This window comes from Jatropha curcas, chromosome 7 (assembly GCF_041381405.1).
Source record: "Jatropha curcas cultivar XTBG-Jc1 chromosome 7, XTBG_Jcur_1.0, whole genome shotgun sequence".
Lineage (NCBI taxonomy): Eukaryota > Viridiplantae > Streptophyta > Magnoliopsida > Malpighiales > Euphorbiaceae > Jatropha > Jatropha curcas.
In genome coordinates this window covers 25,624,345-25,647,630 of record NC_143157.1, presented here as the reverse complement: position 1 = coordinate 25,647,630, position 23,286 = coordinate 25,624,345, and the positions used below count along the sequence as shown (strand labels likewise).

Sequence of the window (23,286 nt, the reverse complement as noted above, 5' to 3'; positions counted from 1 at the left end):
GTGATAATATTAAAGAGGAAAAAAAAAAGGGAAGAAACATCAGAATCATGAAGTTAAGAAGTGAGGACAAAATGCAGGGAAAAAGTTTTTGCTGAAAATTTCATCATTCGTTTAAAGGCATTTGCTCGCAGAAACTTCTATCACCTATCAAACTTTTTTGGTTGAGATATTTTCTTTTAAACAATATTATTCTAAATTTAAATTGGGTTTATGATTCTTATTTCTTTTCCAATTTTTTCTTTTAAAAATTATTCCTTAAAATGTTAACAATTTTCAATTTTTAACTAAAAATTAATAAATACATGTACCATAATAAAATGAAATTCGAATTACTTAGAAAAAGAAAAAAAAAGAAAAAGAAAACCCTCATCTCTCAAGAGGTTGGTCTTAGAGATGATGGACAAAATAACTACATTTCTTACCATGAAAAAGGTTCTAATTTTCAATAATAATTCCATTTTCAATTACATATTGTCACCAATATTATTATTTTTTCTTTCTTTTTATAATCTAAATGATGATTAAATAGCATGATTAAAGAATTTGCTTCTCTTTCTTCATGAGACCCACTTTGACATTTAAGTTTCTTAAAGTATTTTCCCCTCTATTTCTTTTAAATGATTGACATAGAAAGGCCGAAGCTACTACATGAAAGTGAAAGCATCTCTTTTTTTTTTTTAAAAAAAAGAAAGAAATTGTCATATCCCATTGATTTTTAGGGTTTGAAATTGAATCTCTAGGTATAATTCTGATAATTATTTTCATTTAAGAAAAATTATTAATGGTAATATGGGATTAATATTAGAAAATATAGAATAAAAAGAATTCATATAATCAACTACTCCGTTATTAAAAAAAAAAAAAAAGGCAATAAAAGAAAATAAAATCAAGAAAGAAAGAGAATCTTGATGTAATCATTGTTGATCAATCACAAATTTCTTTAAATATGAATCTAATGGTTGAGATCTGCATCCTTTTTAGGAGACCCCACCAAACTATTACATCCCAATGAACTTCACAGATCTACAACTTCTCCTTCCTTCTTCCTTCATTCCTCTTTTTTTTTTTCTTTTAAATTTTTTATTCACATTTAATTTATCTTCTCTTCTTCTGTATTAAATCTAATATCTATAATAATTCTACATAATCAACAACGAACAGCAAAAACAACAAAAAAAAAAAAGAAATTATAAATTAATCTAAAATATTTTTTTAAATTAAAAAAGAAAAAAGAAAAAAGAAAAAAGAAAACCAACCAACCAACCATGTCGTAGTGGCAATGGAGATGATGATGATGATTGATGATAAAGCTCCCTCAATCCTCGAGATGCTCACTATTGTTTATCTCATTTTCCTTTTTTACCCTTGTTTGAATCCCATAATAACTGACATACCATTTAACAAACTTCCTCAATCCACTGCTCAAATCTGTAGTTGGCTTATACCCAAAATCCTTATAAGCCAAACTCACATTAGCGTGCGTGTAAGGCACGTCCCCATTTCTTGGCATCTTTATTATATGTTTCTTTGCCTTGGTGTTCAACAAAGATTCTAATATGGCCACCAATTTCCCAACAGGAACTGGCGAAGTATTTCCAAGATTATATACTCTTAACTGAGCCGGTCCTTTCTTTTTACCACCGCTGCCGGTGCTTTTCTCCGCCGTATCCAATGCGCCAACACATCCTTTCACTATATCATCGATGTACGTGAAGTCACGCGCCACCTGCTTCTCATCCTGCGTTTGGTATACATCTATAGGTTTTCCGTGTAAAATATCTTTAGTAAAAAAGAAATACGCCATGTCCGGTCTACCCCAAGGACCGTAGACAGTAAAAAAGCGTAAACCGGTAAGTGAAAGACCGTAAATATGGTTATATGTATGGGCAATTTCTTCTCCGGCTTTTTTTGTGGCCGCGTAGAGACTTGCTGGTTGATCTGTTCGGTCGGATTCGGAGAAAGGAACTTGTGTATTTAATCCATAGACAGAGCTTGAAGAAGCCCAAACAATGGCGGGTTGAGGATTTGCGGCCTTTGCTATTTCTAGTAAATTAACAAAACCTGCAATGTTTGAGCTGACGTAAGACTGTGGATTTTGCATGGCGTAGCGAACTCCAGCTTGTGCTGCTAAATGGAGTACATGAGTAAAAGGCACAACGTCGAAAAGCTTAGATAACAATGGCGAATCATTTATATCTCCTTCAATGATAAAAACCTGATGCTTGCTTAAAAGCTTCTGTCTCGCTCTCTTTAACGACGGATCGTAATAGTCGTTGAAATTATCTATGCCGAGAACTCCATCGCCTCGCTTTTTTAACGCAAGCGAACAGTGCGATCCGACAAATCCTGCTGCTCCGGTGACCAGAACGGAGAATCCATTAGGCCGACGAGGTGTGGCAGAGTGGCGGACTTGTTTTTCCCAAGCAGAGCCACCGACGGAGGAGGAACGAGCGAAAAAAGCAGTGGAGAGGAAGTTGTGGTGGTGGATGTGATGGTTTTGATGGTGAGGGTTATCGGAAAGTGGAGGGTAGTTGATAGTGAAGAAAAGAATAAGAACAAGAGCAATAAGTAAAGTGGCACGAAAGAGAAGCTTAGAGGAGGCGTTAAGGACTTTAGTACTGTGAATACGGCGGAGATAACTGTTGTATCTTTCTAGTTTGATGGTTTTGCTGGTGTCTGGTGGAGAAGCCATTGCTGTTAATGAGATCGTAGAACAATGGAGCAATGGAATTATCTTATTATCTTCTTGCTTGTTGTTTTAATGGAAAAAAAAAATGTTGAAGGGCTCAAAATCATGTGTTGAAAGAAAGGAAAGAGATGAGAGCTGAATCGAAGTTAAGCCCTGAAATTAAGAGGTGGAGATGGAAGATTATAAAAGAAATGAAAGAGAGGGAGAGAGAGAGAGAGAAGAAGTGAGGTTGGTGTTGGTTGGAGACCACTTTGTTTTTATTTTATTTATAAAAATATACATTAATTAATTTAATATAAATTACCAGTCAAGGTAATGTAAATTCAACTAATTTAGACTATGTTGGACAAAATTACTTCTTTTAAAAAACCTAATCTAGTACTAATTGCATAATTAAAATATTTTATAATTCGGTCTATCAAATTCTAAATATTATGTAATTGTAGACAATATATACTTTTTTAATTTCAATATTAAAAAAAAAATTTGACAACGTTTTGAACCTAGTTAAGACGCTAAACACTGATTTAAAAATTATTTGAAATTGTATATAAATTAGTTTATAATATCTAAACTATTTAATATAAAAAGGTAAAAATATAAAATTTAAATTATAGTATTCATCTTAGGACACTTGTATCTTTTTCTTTGTAGAAGGACACTTATAATTGTTATAATTAAAGTTAAAAAAATTATTAATCTTTGACAAATTCTACTTTTTTGTATTTATGTAAAATCAAATTCACTTTGTTTTAAATAATAAATATTTGGTTTTTCAATTTATTAATAATGTTAATAAATCTTAACATAAGCAAACTTTATTAGTATATTAAATGTTTTATTCATATCATAATTAATTTGCTTTTTTTATTTGCATAAAGAATTTACATTATGATCACCTCCAATCTCTAGTAAAATGCAATATTATTAATTATAAATGGAAAATGCCAGCTATCTTCTTCTATAGAAATCTCAATCCCATGTGATTTCCACGTGCTAAGATGTGAACACCCTCTCTTGTATACCTAATGTCTTTTTCTTGCTTTGCTCAAGATTTTACATTAGTAGCAGAGCAGAACGGATTAACAGAGTTGACAAAACCGTTAGCTTTAATTAGCAGTTAATAGTGTTGGTCAGCTGGGTTTCCTCATCATAGACCAAATTATTTAATTATAGACAATTTTGAAATGTAAATTACTAATTAAAATCCACGTGGATGCTCTAATTAAGTGATTACATAATTATCATTAATTATTATTAATCACCGACAGATGGTTTGTATTAATTACAAAAGCTTCAAAGTTGCTGCAAGTAATTAAAAATAGTCGGTGATCTTACCTTGGGAAATTTTATAACTAAAGGGTCATAAAATTATAATCAACTGAAATTAGAATGAAAAAAAAAAAAATTTTGAGAGGGACTGAAATGTAATTTGATTAAGTAGTTATTAATGTTTGAATCTAAGAAATTTACAAAATGAATTTTATTTTATTTTATTTTTTATTTTAGCTAATAACCAAAATGTAACTATTTAATTAATTGGATAAGGATGATGATTTAATAGTTATACCAAAGAGTTCCTATAGTTTAATCCCTTGTAGCCAGAAGGTCAAACATTTTTGTTGACTAAACCAAAATTGCATCCATCATCATTGAAATTATTAATATTAATATTATTTTATTTTATTAATATATTATTAATATATTATTTTTAGATATTCATTTACTAAAAATAATTTATATAATTATAAATTTTATTACGATAAGTATTTTTTATATTTTCAATATATCATGTTATCTTATTTTTGAGTTCGTTGTTATCTTTTTTTATGAATATTTTTTTCACGGATTAAATCTCTAATTTTATACAAATCGTTATTTGAATTCAAAAGTTGACTCGAGCCACACTTCATGAGTATGATAATATTATTGATATATATACTAAAATAAATATTGTTATCATTAACATATTTCATTTATTTTGATATAATTTTTAAAATTTAATGATTGATAAGTAATAAGTTTATAATGGAAAAACTTTTAATTAAATGGAATTAGATTTTAAATCCCTGAATTAATTGAAACGACAAGCTTTTGATTCCATTATGCCATCCCTATCACCCAATAAGACATGAATTTGTATGTGTAATTAACAGTAATAATTAATAAATTTTATGCAAATTGTTAATTCAATATTACATAAGAAAAAATTTACTATTAAACTATAATTTTTTAAAAAAATATACAGAAATTTATCCCTACTCTTAGATTAAGATTTTTTTTTTTTTTGAAAGGATACTCTTAGGTTAAGATTAAGATAACTAAATCCAATTTGAAAAATATAATTTTTCAAGTTTTGGATAAGTTTAGCGGTGGGAATTGGGATTAACTATAACAATTAGTAACCAATTAATGCACAGAAGATAAAATCAATCCAAAATTCAAAATAAGGAGAGACGATGGCGGTGGTGATGACAGGTAGGTCCCAAAGAAATCGGACGCACACGGCGGTCCTAATCAGCAATCAAACGCGTAGCGGGGTGGCGGTGCGAAGTTTCACTCGTAGGGCATGCACCTTTTATTTTCAGTCTATACATTATATCATTCCTTCATAAGAGGTGAGAGATCGGCGGTCTCTTTATCATCAAATGGGAAAAAAAAAAAAATATCGGAGAACCATATATTTAATACCTTCATGGATAGTCCCGAAGCCAGAAATAAGAATTAGGGAATTAAAAAAAAATTCAATAATTAAAGGACAAAATTTTTTTTAAAATTATTATTTTAGAAATGAAATTTTGAATTTTTTTTAATTAAGACTATAGTTGTAATTAATAATATTATTTCAGTTTATTAATCTTTTAACAAATTTAAAAAAATAAGAAAAATTCAAATCTTTATATTGAGACTAATGGCTATAAATAAGAAAAACGTTTTTTTTAGTTGCGTATACAATTTTTTTTTTCAAATATTTATATTAAATAAATTTTTATAAACATTATATTTCAGTTGAAAATAAAATTTTCACATTTTAAAAATCCAAAAAAATAGTATAGATGTACTATGATTTTTAATCAAGGATTCACATTCTTGTCCAGTGGACTTTGAACTATGTACTAATGAATTAATTTGTGGTGTCCCAATGGAATGAAATGAGTCATCTCTTTCCCATTGCTTTATGAGTTGAATCGAACCAGGTTTTAATTTTCTTTTTGACCCAAATTCAATGGTTGTTATATTTATGGACAAATCAAAAACATGCAATGGGGTTGGGATTTGAGAGACTTTTCTTGCATGAGATTTGTGGTTTGCATTTCTGCCACTAGTTATGTACGTTATGCAACGGTAGGGCTTTGGAAAATAGCCTCTTTCTCTCTCTTCCTCTTATTACGAGAGATTTAAGAGACTTATAACAATTTCGCGAATTAATGTATCTTAACTCATCAAATTGATGAAAACTCTTATAATTCAAATGACTTAAAACTTCTCACTCTTTACTTAAAAATCAATAATACAATGTTATTCAGGTGTGATTTGATTGGTCTTTTTACTTATATAAAGAGTGAAATATCTGAGATTTCTTGGTGACAGATGTTTTTACCAATTTTATGAATCTAAGGGAGAACTAACTCATATATGAGGAACAAGCCTACGCAGAAGTTATGGTTTTGAAAAGATAAAGACCCCTTGTTTTCCCTATTCAATTGAAGCATAGTATTTATTAATTTGGTGATCCTAATTTGATTCCTTCAATCGGATAAAATCAACTACCTTAATTATTAACAAGCCTTTCTCAATTAACTGTCCCTTTTAGTACTCAACTCAAAGGATACGTTAGAAATATTACATACTATAATGGTATTAATCAAGTACAAATTGACATGATGCAATTATCAATTAAAAAATATCTATAAGAAGTCCAATTGCCTTTTAATAAATTGACTTTTTTTTTTTGCCGATCAGGTACTAGTTCGATTGATATTATTTTTACTTATGAAGAATGAGAGGTCTTGAGTTCGAGGTCTCTTGACCATATTTGTTTTTACAAAATTTGGAAACTAATAAAAAAAAAAAAGAAGCTAATTTCGACTCATAAAAGCTTTTTATGAATTAAAAAAATAAAATTTATTTTCTTAATTGATTAATTCTAACCTTAACCATGAATTACCAAATTGAGGGGTGAAAAATATAATTATATATCTTATTTGAGATGTAGACGTGTATGTCAAGGTGAAGAAGTCATGTTCAAATCCCATCCATTGGTAAAGACAGACGAAAGGGACATCTCTCTCTCTCTCTCTCTCTCTCTCTAAATTCTTGTTTTCTTTCTCTCTCTAAATTGTCGGCAGCCTACTTTTGATGAGAACCTTCCATATATATCATCATTTTTTTAAAGTAATAATTAATCTCCTAACCAATAAGTGCTCATAGTTGCATATGTATTTACTCAATTATTTTTATTAAATTCTTTTAATATTAATAATAAATAAATATTAAAAATTTCTAATCGATGCTAGAACAAACTAAAATTATCAGTATTTATAAGTCATAATAATTATTTAAACATATAAACGCAATTAAGCATAATTTTTTAATTTGATATTTAAATATTTAATATCTCTACCAAAATTTTATTAGATATGTAATATATCATTTTAGCAGCTATTAATTATTATGTCATCATATTATTTATTTATTTTTATTATGCCAAAATGAATAGAAACTTAATGTATAGACGGCTGGGTTAACCCTTTTCTTTTCTTTTTCTCTCAAAGAAGAATAAAGCTCATGGAACTATTTTCACTTTATAGATTTAATTCTGTTTTTTCTTGCCCAAAATCAAACCATTAATTCACTTTAATAAGAAAAAGAAAATTATATAATAATAGATAACATGATTTTTTTTTTTTTGAAAATTGATTGTGATTTTAAATTGGTTTGACATTTCAATTAGTTAACATTTAATTTTAATAATCAAAATAATAAAATGGCATGCATTGTGCAACTTCTAAGTACTAATTACAAGTTGTGGGTCGCATTTTCATAGTTCCATTATATAAGTATACATAACTACATGTTTTTTTTTTTTTTTTTTTATATATATATAATTTCCTAAAAACATTTAGCAATACATATGTTGACCTTTTTCTCAAAGTTATTTTTTTTAACAAATAATAGATTTGATCACTTTTCCTTTCCTATTTTTTTTTTTTTTTTTAAAAATAGTAAACTCTTTTCAATTATTTTTTATATATTAACCGGATTCGATTTGTAAACCCGATCTGTTATCTGAGCCATTTCAATACAGGTAAATAATGGGTCAAGTATTAATTTTTATTGATGGGTCAAATAAGGAATGGATGTAGACTCAAAGTTGGGAAATATTTTCCAATAATGGTTTTTTTTTTTTTTTTTTTGTCATTTTGTCGGCAATGGAAAAGGATTGAACATAAAAATAATGGAAGGGGTGCGTAGGTGTGTACAAGTACATTTAGCCACGTTAAGGAGTAAGAACTCTAACTATCAGAAAGAACCAATTAAAAATGCCTTTGTCTTTCGCTATCCTTCAAAGATGAAATATCCACTGCCCAAATAATGAATAAGATGGGTAAATTATTGATTTGGAGAAAGTGTTGACTGATATGGATATTAATGTAGCAAATGGCAAGAGCAGAATGGTGAGGGAATGCATAGATCATGTATGCCCATAATTGTGAGATTAACTCAAACATAATTGAAAGAAAATATTATGGTTTTACATACATTATATTAAAGGGTCTAACAATAGTTTTTGAGTTGGTTTTTAAGATTTTAACCGAGTGAAAACTCTATATTTATTAATTGTACCATTTGATAATATAATTTCTATAATAGTTTTTAGAGTTGGAAGAGTTTTTTATGAAACGTTAAATACTCTGACATTTAAAGTTTTGTAGAAATTAATTAAATTTTATTTGATAATCATATGCATTGTCTTTTTTTTTTTAATAAGACAGCTAATCTCCTTTTTTTATTATTTTAAATTAAACATCTATTTTTACTGAATATTTTTATTTTAAACCGTTACATAAACAACTGCCAGCTAAAAACTAATAACTAATAGAATAACAATAAGCTAATACAACATCAACTAAAGTAGCAAACATTTGACCTACAGATTATACCACAGTTGACAACGTAAGCTGGCATATGAAAAAAACTCTCGGATTCGATTCTCACTAAACACACCTACAGAGAGGGACGAAAAACTTTAACTATGATTAAGTCTCGAACCGGATTAAACAGTTTCTAGTTATAGGGATCCGACACCGATAGTTTAAAAAAAAAAAAATACAAATACTTTGGTTAACGATTCGTTGGTTCAACCATTCTGTTAAATAGGGAAATTGGTTGAATTATTTTGTGATGAAAAAGGAATGTGCTTAGTAAATGTTCCTTTTCTATTGGTTTTTGCCTCCACATAAATGGCATCTCATATGGTCCACATGGTGACCTTAATGCACATTGTGAGACAGAGGGAGAAAGGGGCAGTTGCATTGAAATAAGACACCGTAGTTGTAAATGGATTGGCAGCCCCACCCACATGCAACAAGCACAAGGGTCATTTCATTCCCTCTACATCTTTCCTTCTTCAGTATAAGATTGTAAAGTATAGTGATTACCTTAGGATATATAGTTAGATGAGAGGGATGGGTTTCCAATAGCAATTTATTCATTCATATGCTATATATTATTTAGAATTTGAAACGTATATAAAAAATTCAATGGAATTTTCTTTTTTATTTTTGTTTTCTAAATTTTAAAATATTATTAGTTAATTTTCTTCTCATGGTGGATAAAAGGTTCAAATAATGAAAAGTATTATCTTTATATAATTTTAAAATTTCTATTTCTCCAAAATTTATTTAAAATATCTTTCAGTAGATAGAGAATTGGAGATGTATACTCAATTTGAATTAGTCATAATCCTCCCAAAACCTGTGCAAAATACCTTTTTACTATGCATACTATTATAAAATAAAACTGGTCAAATTAAAACCTTAAAAAAGTTTTTTTTGAAAAAAAAATTCAAATTTGTTACAATTAAATTTATAGATAAACTAAGAAAATTTAAATTTATCTAACAATATCAACATATACACAAAAAAAAAAAAAAAAATCATTAAAACATCACCAATGTATAAATTAAACAGATTTTATGCAGCAGATGAATTCAAAAAATTTAAATCCAAATTCATGACAAACTGAAATTTTAATAATTATATCCATCCCAAACGAATTCAACCAATACTAAAACCTGCATTAAATGGGTTGGAGTAAAAAAAAACCTTGGAGGTTTCCATCCCTACCTCCAAGCCAATATAAGAAATGTATTTCAAAAGTTACCACGAGTTAGATTGAAAAGCAAGAACATTGATGTGCATGACTTTCTGTGAATTAGAAGTAAAATGAAATGAAGAGTTTTTAAATTTAAGAAAGGAAATTTAGGTATTTTACTGTGTATTTCAGAAAATTAATGTATTCTAATTATTTTATTAATTTTTGTAAAAAAATGAAATGTTATTAAAATGGAATAGAGAGGGTATCCGATGGGTGAAATGAGATGACAAAAATCTCCTCCCTTGATCAGAAGTCCTTTAAACACTGGAGAGAGATTGCTTTGCATATGAGTCTGCTCGATGTGATTCCAATTAATCGGGCAAATAAACTTTGAATAATGGACCATTAAAATAAACAAAAATAGAATAGAGAGAATAATTTAATTTGGTCCCGCTGGCAGCACCTAGGAACTATGAAATAGACATTGATTGTATATGCAAGTTGAGATAATTTATTTCCTTTTTTGAATTAAAAAGAGTAGTCTAGTAGTATGTATACTCAATCTAATTAACACCACCACGACTTATATATTGCTTAGGCCCAAAGCTTGTTTTCTTGTCGAGGGAAACCCTCACTGGGCATGTAGGGATACCGATTGCATGTAGGAATTGTAAATTAAAATTATAATCTCTATTAATTGCATCCACAACCTATAATCACAAAGATACAGCAAAGCTTTGCACAAAAAAGTCTTATTCTTAGCTTAAAAGCTTCACCAAGTGAAAGCATCAATCATCTAAAACATCACTATTATTTTTCCATTAGGTGCTTATGTTAATCATTAGTGGTTTTTATTTTTCTTAATTTTCAACTTAAGAGTAAAGTAGTATCGAGTCAATTTCTAGATATTATATTAAGATCATACTAGGTAAAATTAATTGTTTTAAGTAATTATTAATTGCAGTAACAGCTGCCATCTGTTTTACTAACATTTCATTAAATGTTAAAATTTTATAATTTGTTTGTTCAAATTCTAAAGAAATTTTAAGTAGGTCAAATCCACTTTTAATCTATTTAAAAACAAATCATTCATGACTAAATTTAAAGAATTTTGCAAATAAAAATATATTATTGAATTTTTTTATTGCTATTAATTTTCATTTTTTTTTTTCCCAAATCTCTTTTTTTACTCTCAAATAAGTGAAGTCAAAAGAAGTGTTTCCCTTCAAGATATTTCCATTTTGTACTTTATTTTTAATAACTCTTCATTATGGTTTGCATATTCTTTTGGTTCATCTTTTATTGTATTAATAATGGTATAATATAAAGATAGAATGGAAAGTAATATTTGGGAAATTATACAAGAATAAATAAACGATACATTATCTTTTATTATTTTTATACTACTAATGTGAAGCACTGATCAATATAAACAGCCACATCACATGAATCTCGATTAGATAATTTTTGGAACCACCTATTAATTAATTAGAAAAAATTCAAGGACATAAGAAAGAAAGAAAAATTATCTATGATAAAAAATTTGAGATGATGACGAAGCAAGTGTGATTGTAATATAACTATTTTGTGTAATAAATGATACTTTTATAATTGCATGCAGTGCATATGATCAAATGGCCATCTGTCAGTATTTTTTTTTTCTTCAATAAATGAAAGAAATTTCATAAAAGATGAATAACCATTTACAAGAAGCTGCAACCGAAAAAACAAAGTGCAAGAGACAAATAGAGTACGTACCAATGATGAGCTTTAAACAATATGCAATTTGAATCCCTGCATGTTTAGGTGTCGGTGGCATTCAATATGCCATCTTTGATTTTTGGTCCCAAAAGTTCCCTAAAATGATTGTATTCATATTTCTTTTTGCATTAGATACGGAAAAATTTAAACAGGTCATCAGATGCAATCAAAATATGAGAATATAGTGGGAAGTATTAAAAATAAAAAAGGATGGAAAACAGATAGAATATAACAAAATTAACAGAGGATAAAAAAGATTGTACAACAATAAAGTACCAAACAAGCAAAAGCAAAAAAAAAAAAAAAAGGCAAACAATTCATTTTACAGCTAAAATGTTTTTTACACATCGACTGGAATTTTATGACTTTTTTTGGAGAGCAAAAGCCAATAACAGTCGCAGAAATGGACACAACCTTTTGTCTCTTTAACCATGTGCTGAACATGTGGGATGTTGGGTTTTCAACCGGGAAATTCGGAGGTCCATTTAGATCCTGATTAGGACATGCCACTCTTACATTTCCAAAGAGTTTGCCTTTGCAAAACAATAACTTGGCAATTCTTAATAGGGAGAGAACATAACATAACCCACCTCCCCATTGCCCATTTGATTTGGACCTCACTACTATTTTCAAGCTTTCTAGCTTTCTTTTCATCACTAAAAACCAGCTTGGTACGGATGGTTGTCCAATCCCATTCAAGCCGAAAATGATCCAACAGGAAAATTATGCATATACAGCATCCATCCAAATAAATACATATGAAAAGCAAGCGTTAGAGACTATCGAAAGGAGGAATATTTTTATTCAGCATTAATCAAATAGGCTTCTTTCAGCTCAAAAACGTACTAAAAATTATATTGGAAAATGAAACTAACCATATTCAATAAGAGACCATTCTCATCAGGGGTTTGGGTTTGAACCCAAACTAGCCTGAATATCGTTTCTAAATTGGATTGAAACTGAGGAGACTATGTTCTGCTCCTTTCTCCCAAGTTTTTGGGACCGTATTTGACCCTGAACCATCAATTGGACCGGCAATTCTAGCCTGGTCCGATCCCAAACTAAAGAAAAGGGACAGAAGGCTCTGTATCTTTGCTCCCAATGGCCAAGAGGCCCATGGCTCTATTTTTTTTTTTTTTTTTTACAATCTTTTTGAAAAAGAAAGGCCGAAATAAACTGAGATCCAAATCGGTCTGGTTCAATTGTGATTCACCCAACTTAGACCTTGAACCGCTATTTCAATAAACTGGTCACTCCTAATCATCATAGTAGTAAAAGTGCAGTTTTCATATTCAACAGCTGATAGTGGAAATCCTGTTTTGGAGCCTTTTCTTTTTTTTTTTTTTCCGTAAGTTAGTAGCTGATTTATATTTATATTATTTTGAACTTCACTAACTTCATAAAAATAATTATTAATGGCCAATCAGGTGGTAGTCTGGTTGGTCTTCTGAGGAGTAAGAAATCTCGAGTTCGAATTCTCTTGATCACAGTTGTTTTCATCAATTTGGTGAGTCAAGGGAAGAACTACCCTCTATTGTATAACCTACAGTGTTATTTCAGCCCTTAAATCTAATGAATTAAAAAAAAATTACTAATAAAAATTTTTTTTAGATTAATATTTTTATTTATGTAATATATTCACATTAAAAAATACGAACTGCTAAACTAAGGGCCCTAAATACTAACGCTAGTTTTGTATGGACCAACAATTAAGGGTTGTACTTTTATTACATAAGATCAGGTTCATTCTAAGGAATAATCTTTGGAATAAACCTTTCATTATATAATAAATAATGGTGGCAAAAATCTCAACTGTTGATTTAATTTAATCTGCTCATTTTGTACAAGCAGGCATGCACGATTATGCGATGATAAAAAAAATAAACCTCGTTATTGTGCCACAGCTTTCCGTTCCCAACTTTTTTCATCAGCTGCAACCTTCGCATCTGGGAGACTCTTTAACACCTATATAAATAACAGGAAATAAGAAGTACTTTCACTATCAGTACCGCCAACTAAAACAGTAAGGCTTATAGATTGGGAAATACCTGGCAAAGCTGCCAAGAAGCAAAAGCATCTGTGGCAGCATACTGTAGTTGCTCCTTCGATAAAACATCTACTTCCCAGTTTCCCAGTCTAATTTTGTTGGGTTTCTGAAGCTGCAAGGTTTCAGTTACTTGTAACTAACTATATTGGAAATTCCCAATCAAAAGCAAATCCAAATTTGGAGGGCATCAGTTGTCAACGTAAAGAACCACCAGTACAAAAAGGTGATGCCCAAACATTGTAAATTCACATGAACCCCAGATGATGGATTGGTTAAAACAATTGTAAAAGATAATAAAGAATTATATTGAAAAATAGAAGACAATATAAAAATGATTCACGTAATTAGGACCACTATGTAGTCAGTTGTCATTAACCCCTCGTTGATGGTGTAGATAGGACTCTTTTATGCCTAGTAGTGAGCACAATTTTTTTTTTTTTTAAATGTTAGATAAATTAGTTTCGACAAAATGCTTGATGATTGAATTTCATAAGAGGTCTGAAAACTCACAATATATTCTCTTCCCATCAGTCCTTTCAAGATTTTAAGCACAAAGCATTAATCCAACAAATGCACACTTTCTTCTACTTGCTGTATACACCGTTTCTCCTATAAGAATAAGGTACAGTGGTACACTATAGTTGTAGTCAATAACCTTTGGGGGAAGTTTTTCATGGACAACATATAAATGCTTCATTTAGAGCTGGCATTTATTTACATCTTTTTTCCCCCATATAGCTGCAGCTACTGAAAGTTTGCTCCTAGATATACAAATTGTCCAGCAATTACCATCATATCGAGGAAAGTTTTCATATATGACAATGAATAGTAGGTATGCCATGCTGTTATGGTGTGATGCAGTCAAAACTCAGGTCAGCATCAACCGAATTGAGGATTTTTTACCCAGAGTATTAGCTTAGAGGAGACAGGTAGGAGACAGGTACCTCTTTGCAGACAAGCTTCTCAGTTAGAGATTGGAGACTCCAATTTTTGGGTTCCCCACCAAGTTTTTTATTTGCCACATAGGAAAGGTCCTCCACTGCTTTGGTAGATATATTATAGTCTTTAAAAATCTTAGCAGAATCACCACGAATGCCAACTCCAACCTGTAAATATGCCAAGCATTGTACTGTGATAATATAAATGACATGTGATCCAAAACAAATAATTCAAACACATATGCAAATGTAGAAACTCGAGTGAGAAAAGTTACAAGTTACAAACTTTTAGAAGTGTAGCATCCTCCAGAAGAAACTGCAGAGTCTTTGTGATTCCAGAATGAATAATATGCATCACATAACAATCATCAGTACCACTGCATAACTGCAAAACTGCAGCCTTTCCGGGCAAAACACCTGTCAAGTTAAATTTTTTTCTCAAAAACAATGACCAAATATTAAAGTCCCATTTATCAGTTTCTACAACCTTTAGTTTCTGATGCCCCAAACCATTCTCATTCAAAGTTCATAGGCTGTTCAGTAAAATTGAGTAGCTGGGGAATTTTCATCATTTAACTGAATACTAGCTGAAGTTCTGGTGATGTGCATTTACGAATTGTAAGGAAAGTTCTGTTGGAAATTTTGACATTTTATAGATATGAAATACAGTGATTGGAAAGAACTCAAAATACCAAAATGCTATCCTGTCTTATCCTCGCCAGATACTGAAAAGCAGGAAAGAGAGAATCATATAACTGTTGTCTTTTGGTAACAGAAAACTTATCTGGTTGAATGGAGGGTACTCAAAACAAGATATATTTATATATTACAAAGAAATGAAAAGTTTGTGAACTTCCTTTATTTCTTACATTACTTCCAAGTGTCAATAACAGCTGTATAGTGAGTCAATATCAGCTGTAATTATTGTATATATCTTTACTAATTTGCTATAATTCTGGTATTTAATAGCTGTAATCTGGGGATTTATTGGGGATGTAAATATGGGATGTGATGTGCTTAAATTTAGGAATATTGTAGGCTATCTCTTGTATAAATGTATATGATACAGAAGCATGAAGATATACAGAATTTTCTCCAAATTCTTTTGTCTTGTTATGGTATCAGAGCCTTACGAGATACCTCTATTGTGTTTTCTTGTCTGAGATAGTTCTCATCTTGTGTTGTTTTTTTTTTTTTCCCCTTTTTTCATATCATCTTGGTTTTCTAATCATGGAAAAATCTGACGTTGTTGCTTGCATCAAATTCACAGGCAAGAATTACTTTGCTTGGGAATTTCAATTCAAGATTTATGTTCAGGGAAAAGACTTATGGGGACTTGTTGATGGTTCGACTAGTAAGCCGACGGATTCAACTAAAATAGCTGAATGGGAAACAAAAGATGCTCGTGTGAAAAGTTGGTTGTTGCAAACAATGGATCCTTCCATTGCTGCCAACCTCAGACCATTCAAAACAGTGAAAGCGATGTGGGAGTATCTAAAAAAAGTGTATGCTCAAGATAATTCAGCTAGGCGTTTTCAACTGGAGCAAGATGTGTCCACTTACACGTAGGGAAATTTGTCAATCCAGGAATATTATTCGGGTTTTGTTGCTTTGTGGACTGAATATACTGAGATTTTATATGCTTCTATTCCTGAAGCATCTTTGGAGACAGTCATAAACCTTCATCAAACTAGTCAAAGAGATCGTTTTTTGATGAATCTCAGATCTGAATTTGAGATTGTCAGATCCAATTTGTTGGCTAGGACTAACATTCCATCTTTGGATGATTGTTTGAGTGAATTGCTTAGGGAGGAACAACGTCAAAAGACGCAGCATGCCTTAGAACAGCAAGGCAGCTCATCCAATGTTCTCAATGTTGCGTATGCAGCACAAACCAAAACTCGGAACCTGGCTGGAGTCCAATGTTACAGCTGCAAAGGATTTGGTCATATTGCAAGTCAATGTTCCCAAAAATTTTGCAACTATTGCAAAACTAAGGGACATATTATTTCAGAGTGTAGAAAGCGTCCCCAGAATCGTACATCTCAGGCTTTGCATGCTTCAACAACCAATCATTTGGCGGCATCAGCATCGAATAATGCTTCTCAACAAGTTGTTCCTGTACTTACTCAAGAGGCAGTTCAACAAATAGTCATCTCAGCTCTTTCTGCACTTGGAATTACGGGTAAAAACAAATCCCTCTCTAAAATCTGGCTTTGTGATTCAGCTGCATCAAATCACATGACTCCATCACTTGACAATCTGTGTAACATTAAAAAATATGATGGGCACTTGAAAATCGAGACTGCTAGTGGGAATCATGTTCCCATTATGGCTACTGGTGATATTTCTTCCTCTCCTTTTCTGAAGAATGTTTTTATTGCTCCTAAAATCACTACAAATTTATTATCTGTTGGACAAATAGTGGAGAATAATTGTGAAGTCATTTTTTCTCCCTCTGGTTGTGTTGTGCAGGAGGTAATGACGGGGAAAACGGTGGCAAAGGGACCTAAATGGGGCAGATTGTTTCCTCTTAATATCCATGAACCGACCAAGCTTCAAAGTGTGTCTTCTTTTCTAACTACTTCAGTTCAAGATGAATATCACTTATGGCATACGAAGTTGGGTCATCCTAATGATAAGACTATTTCTCTTTTGTTTAAGTCTGGTGTATTGGGAACTAAAACCTTGTCTAAAAATATTGATTTTAATTGTTCTAGTTGCAAAATGGGTAAAAGCAAAACCTTACCTTTTCCATCTCATGCTACTCATAAAAATGAATCTTTTGATTTAATCCATAGTGATGTTTGGGGAATTTCACCTGTTATTTCTCATAATCATTACAAATATTTTGTAACGTTCATTGATGATTACAGTCGCTTCACTTGGATCTATTTTTTGCGACAAAAATCAGAGGTCTTTGATGTTTTCCAAAAATTTTTAGCCTTAATCGAAAATCAGTATTCTAAGACTATCAAAATCTTGCGTTCTGATTCGGGTGGGGAATACATGTCACAAAAATTCCAAGTTTTTCTTCAATCAAAAGGGATTCTATCTCAACGAAGTTGTCCATATACCCCTCAGCAAAATGGTGTGGCTGAGCGAAAAAATCGCCATTTACTTGATGTGGTTCGAACTTTGCTCATTGAATCATTTGTTCCACCAAAATTTTGGGTTGAAGCCTTATCCACTGCCGTACATCTCATAAATCGACTTCCCTCACAGACTCTCAATAATCAAACACCATATTTTTTGCTTCATAAAACCATACCAAATTATAAACATTTACATCCTTTTGGATGTGTATGTTTTGTCCTTCTACCACCTCACGAACGAACCAAGCTTTCCCCACAATCAATAAAATGTGTCTTTCTTGGCTACGCACCAAATCAAAAGGGTTTTCAGTGTTTTGATCCAACCACCCAACGGATTCGTATTTCTCGTAATGTCATTTTTTTCGATACCAAAAAATTTTACTCTTCCTTTGAAGGCTCATCCAATACCTCTTCTTATACACTGCTTCCATCTTTTGAAGACAACTTCAATGACTCACCTTCCAACTCTTCTCTTCCAATAACCCGATTTCATCCTGGGATTGTGTATACTAGAAGACCTGTTCATAGACAAATTCAACAACAATCTGATACTCCATCAACAGTAATGGCACTTGAAGCTTCGCCTAGGTCCCCTCTGCCACCTGAGCCCGACATTGCACCTCCACCACTTAGAAGATCTGCTCGAACCATCAGAGCCCCAGACAGGTACGGTTTCTCTCCAGAAAGAAAAAATGAATCTCATACATCCATGGTTGCTACTTTGTCTTCTATTGCCATACCAAAGTCATATTCAGAAGCAATTAAATCTGATTGTTGGAAGAAAGCTATTCAAGATGAACTGGATGCTCTGGCAGAGAATCAGACTTGGCAACTTAAACCGTGTCCACCAGAAATCACTCCCATTGGTTCCAAATGGGTTTTTACTGTCAAATTGAAAGCAGATGGTTCTTTTGAACGTTGTAAAGCTCGTCTGGTAGCGCTAGGAAATCGCCAGGAATATAGGATTGACTATGACGAAACATTTGCTCCGGTCGCGAAAATGACTACAGTTCGTACAATTTTGGCTATTGCAGCTTCTCAAGACTGGCTTATACATCAAATGGATGTTAAGAATGCCTTTCTTCACGGGGATCTTAAAGAAAATGTTTTTATGCGTCTGCCACAGGGATTGCAAACTGGTCCAAATGAGGTATGTCATCTGCAACGTTCTCTGTATGGGTTGAAACAAGCCCCTCGTGCCTGGTTTGCAAAATTTCGTCAAACTTTGCTTGATCTCTCCTTCCAACAGAGTCAATATGATCCTTCTTTATTTTTCCAAATGACAACTCAAGGCATAGTTATGTTACTTGTATATGTGGATGATGTTTTAATCACTGGTAGTGATACTGTTTGCATTCAACAATTGAAATCATCTTTAACTGCTTCATTTCACATGAAAGATCTAGGGTCTCTTACTTATTTCCTGGGATTAGAAGTTCACAGAAGCACCAAGGGAATCCTCGTAAATCAACACAAGTACATTCACGAACTAATTCACTTGGTTGGGTTAACAAACACAAAACCAGTGGATACTCCTATGGAAGTTAATGTCAAATTTCGTAAAGAGGAGGGTGAACTTCTACAGGATCCTACATTATATCGGCGCCTTGTTGGAAGTCTTATCTACTTGACAATAACAAGACCGAATATCTCTTTTGCTGTCAATTTGATGAGTCAATTCATGGCATCTCCACGCCACTTACATATGGTTGTTGTGAAACGCATAATTCGGTACTTGCATGGAACTCCACATCGTGGTCTATTTTTTCCAGCTAACTCTTCCCTTACTCTTGCTGCTTATAGTGACTTTGATTGGGCGGGTTGCCCGGATACTCGTCGGTCTACAACCGGGTGGTGTGTATATTTAGGTGAAGCTCTAATTTCTTGGAAATGCAAGAAACAAGACAGAGTCTCCAAGTCTTCCACTGAAGCGGAATATAGGGCAATGTCTGCAACATGCTCAGAAATAATATGGTTGCGTGGTTTGTTATCTGAATTGGGTTATACTCAAGCTGGGTCAACTCCTCTTCATGCGGATAATACTAGTGCCATTCAGATTGTCGCTAATCCAGTCTACCATGAGCGCACCAAACACATTGAAATAGACTGTCATTCAATCCGAGAATGTTTTGATAATAATGTAATCAGCCTCCCATATATTTCTACAACACAGCAGATCGCCGATATCCTGACCAAGCCCCTCACTGCTGCTCGACATCAATTTTTTGTAAACAAATTGATGCTGCTTGATTCACCAGCATCAATTTGAGGGGGGTGTCAATAACAGCTGTATAGTGAGTCAATATCAGCTGTAATTATTGTATATATCTTTACTAATTTGCTATAATTCTGGTATTTAATAGCTGTAATCTGGGGATTTATTGGGGATGTAAATATGGGATGTGATGTGCTTAAATTTAGGAATATTGTAGGCTATCTCTTGTATAAATGTATATGATACAGAAGCATGAAGATATATAGAATTTTCTCCAAATTCTTTTGTCTTGTTACCAAGGTCATAATGTCCTGGTATTTATGGAGACATAAAGCCCAACAAGTTTTGTTTAACCAAACTGAAATTTATGAAAGATTAAAAGAAGATACTATCAACTTGTACCGAGCTAGGGTAACAAGTTCATGAACTTCGTCATTCTTCATCGTCGAGAAAGAAGACTTCCATTGACAACTCATTGATGTAGAACCAGAATGAACAGAGACAAAACAAGGAACAAATTGTAAAGGAAGAGAGAAACTAATCCTCAATAATATTATTCTCAAATAATTAGAATTAGGATACTAATCTAATGAGGAATATACAATCACAACTTCCTACAATTCCTATGTTTTACATTTATATTTTTCCTAAAATAAGTACTCCTAAAATCCCCAGGAATAGGATGTGCACCACGTATATAACTGCCCTCATTTTAGGTTTAAAGTAGTGTCAAACAAGAACACCCAACAAGAGGAGGTGATCCAGCCAGACCTTCCACTATCGATACCTTGTTATGGCTTCATAAGTGTGGCTTCATAATAATATCAGATTCATCATTGCCCGAATAAGACTGTATTCAATTCATAAGTCATCTATATTTCAAGTGATAGCTGCGGTAGCATAAATGCATTTCAAAATAGGTTAATAGATAAAAATTCTAATCATATGAATCCATCAACTTGCAGAAGTAAAAATAAATCAAGATATTAAATCAATTTCAAAAGAAATGCTGAACAAACCTCTTCTGAATGTCGGTCTCCACTCAATATCAAGTCCAATGGCAACTTGATCTGTTTCTCCTCTTTTAGCTTCTAGACTAAATAAAAGCTCATTAGCAGCTTCCTCTACATCCATCGGAGTTCTGCTATATAAGATGCGACCTCCAAACTTCATTGACGGATATCTCATCTTTATGTTTGCTGTAATCCAAAACATGATAACAATTGCAATGTCACAGTCTATTCCTTCTCTTCATATAATTTAATTCTTAATATAAATATGAAAAAATTGTACTTATGTCTTAAGAAAATTTGAACAAGAAAGAAATATGTTAGAAATCTATGCATCGAATTGGGCAAAATGGGATTCATGTATGTGGAGAAATGTATAGAGTAATTTACCTTGACAAGGAGATAGTGAAAACGGTCTAGAAAGGCCCAAAACTGAATTAGGCAACTGGCGACGAGTTTTCTGAAGATTATGGTCGTTTTGGAGAGTTGATTGTCGTTTCCTGATTGCGGAAGAGGAAGGAGTAGTAGTCGTTAATGCGGGCCGTTGAAATGACGCTTCTATGGCGTCAATTGCTTGGAGCTCTTCGTCTGTTAACGGTTGATCCCACTCTGAAATTGAAGGAAATGGAGAAGAAGAAGGAGGAAGAGAAGGAGAAGAGGAAACGATTTTGCATTCAGTGTTGGTAGTCTCCTGGGATTGCATAGTAAATTTGACTTTGGGCGTGGTTGGAGGAAAGGAAAGCAAGCCGGAGTTCCAATCAGAGAAAAGGCCTTTTTCCAGCGCGAAATCTATTTTTTGGGATTTTCCCACGTCCTTCTTCGCGCTCGTGATCATTAATTTTGAATCTAAAACCCTAGAATTATTGTTTTTTGCAATTTGCTACTATTAATTATTGTTTTTTATATTTTTAAACAAAAAATTATAGATAGAGTATAATTATAATTATAAAAACAAAAAAATTATTATTAATATTATTATGTAAATTATTATTATTATTATACAATAGAGTGATATCAAAACACTTCAATTTATAAAATTTTTATCAATTAAACACTTTAATCGTTGAACACTTGAATTTATAAAATTAGATAAATGAAACATCTATTAATGTCTTATAAATATAAAAATTATTTTTTAAAAAATTATACTAGCTATGTATCAAATTAATATTTTTATATAAAAATTAAAAATTTTAAAATTATTATTATTAGTTTGAAAATATGTACAGTGTTGTTAATTATTAATTTATAGGGCACAATAGATCTTTCTCAAAGTTTGGTTGTTATGCTTTTTAGTTAAGTTGATTTCGATTTATTAATAGATGATGTAATCATTTTTGCAGATTGTTTAATTAAGAAGAGAGTGGATGATGCATAACCATTTTTAGCATTGCTATAAAGTTTAATTTTATTTTTGTAATATCGATATGGTTTCTTTTTTTCAGTCTCTTATTGTCTTGAGAAGAGATCTTATGAACATTTCTTATTGTTTTATTATGTCGAGGTAGTTTTTAATATATTTTTTCACTTAAATTTTCTAAGCTAAAATTAAGTTTGGGTATTTAGTTTTTTCTGTCATGCTTTATTATAGTAAATAAATTCACTTTAATCATTAAAAAAACATATATTTCTCAATTTAAGGATGCGACAATATTTAAATAAAAGTTTAAAGATAAATTTATATATTTTATTATTTGAAAAATAAATTTCTAAAACGTAGTTAAATTAAAACATTAGAACCTTCAATTTCAAAAACTAACCAGTAAATTCTTAAATTATAATTTAGTTAATATTTTGATTATTCTGTCTAAATAAAAGGCTTAAAAATAAATGGAATCATAAGTTAGAGATTTCATAATTAGTTTGACTATAATTTAAGAATTAATTTATTTTCTGCCTTTAAAACTTTTTTTACTCAAAGTCAATTTTGTTTTTTATCAATCAATTGACAATAAAAAAAAAATTATTTTATACAGAAATAGTAAAGTGTTAATGAATAATAATTTAGAAATCTTATAATTAGTTTTGATGATAAAGATTCTTATATATTAAGTTGATTATATTTTAGGACCAATTTATATTTTTTCTTATTAACATAAAGGAGATCTCTTGGTTATATATGTGGCACTAATGCGGTTGGTCGTTCATGTTTTTTAAGCAGTCGTTCGACGACCGAAGAAAGAGCAAATTATCTAACGGCAAATTTACCCA

The 23,286-nt window shown here is 31.3% G+C and overlaps 3 protein-coding genes across 4 annotated transcripts; 1 reads left to right on the top strand and 2 right to left on the bottom strand.

The window, feature by feature from the left end:
* Positions 1 to 894: 894 nt before the first annotated feature.
* Positions 895 to 2,915, bottom strand: GAE6 (UDP-D-glucuronate 4-epimerase 6). The gene has a single exon (XM_012215699.4). It carries the CDS (start codon positions 2,690 to 2,692, stop codon positions 1,316 to 1,318), a length of 1,377 nt encoding a protein of 458 aa, XP_012071089.1. The 5' UTR covers positions 2,693 to 2,915; the 3' UTR covers positions 895 to 1,315.
* Positions 2,916 to 11,551: 8,636 nt separating this feature from the next.
* On the bottom strand, positions 11,552 to 21,898 carry WRNEXO (Werner syndrome-like exonuclease). 2 transcript variants are annotated; one of them, XM_020678974.3, is made up of 7 exons: positions 21,466 to 21,898; positions 21,085 to 21,264; positions 15,042 to 15,172; positions 14,762 to 14,923; positions 13,819 to 13,929; positions 13,657 to 13,735; positions 11,552 to 11,866 (listed from the first exon to the last, which is right to left on the bottom strand). In XM_020678974.3, exons 1-6 carry the CDS (start codon positions 21,776 to 21,778, stop codon positions 13,661 to 13,663), a joined length of 972 nt encoding a protein of 323 aa, XP_020534633.1. In that variant the 5' UTR covers positions 21,779 to 21,898; the 3' UTR covers positions 11,552 to 11,866; positions 13,657 to 13,660. The 2 variants fall into 2 exon arrangements, with proteins under 2 accessions (XP_020534633.1, XP_012071088.1); XM_012215698.4 differs by lacking the exon at positions 11,552 to 11,866 and having other exon boundaries at positions 13,513 to 13,735.
* Positions 15,986 to 18,444, top strand: LOC149495061 (uncharacterized). Its single transcript, XM_089723990.1, has 3 exons — positions 15,986 to 16,228; positions 16,343 to 16,940; positions 17,231 to 18,444. The coding sequence occupies exons 1-3, from the start codon at positions 15,986 to 15,988 to the stop codon at positions 17,266 to 17,268; spliced, it is 879 nt and encodes a 292-aa protein (XP_089580116.1). The 3' UTR covers positions 17,269 to 18,444.
* Positions 21,899 to 23,286: the final 1,388 nt, after the last annotated feature.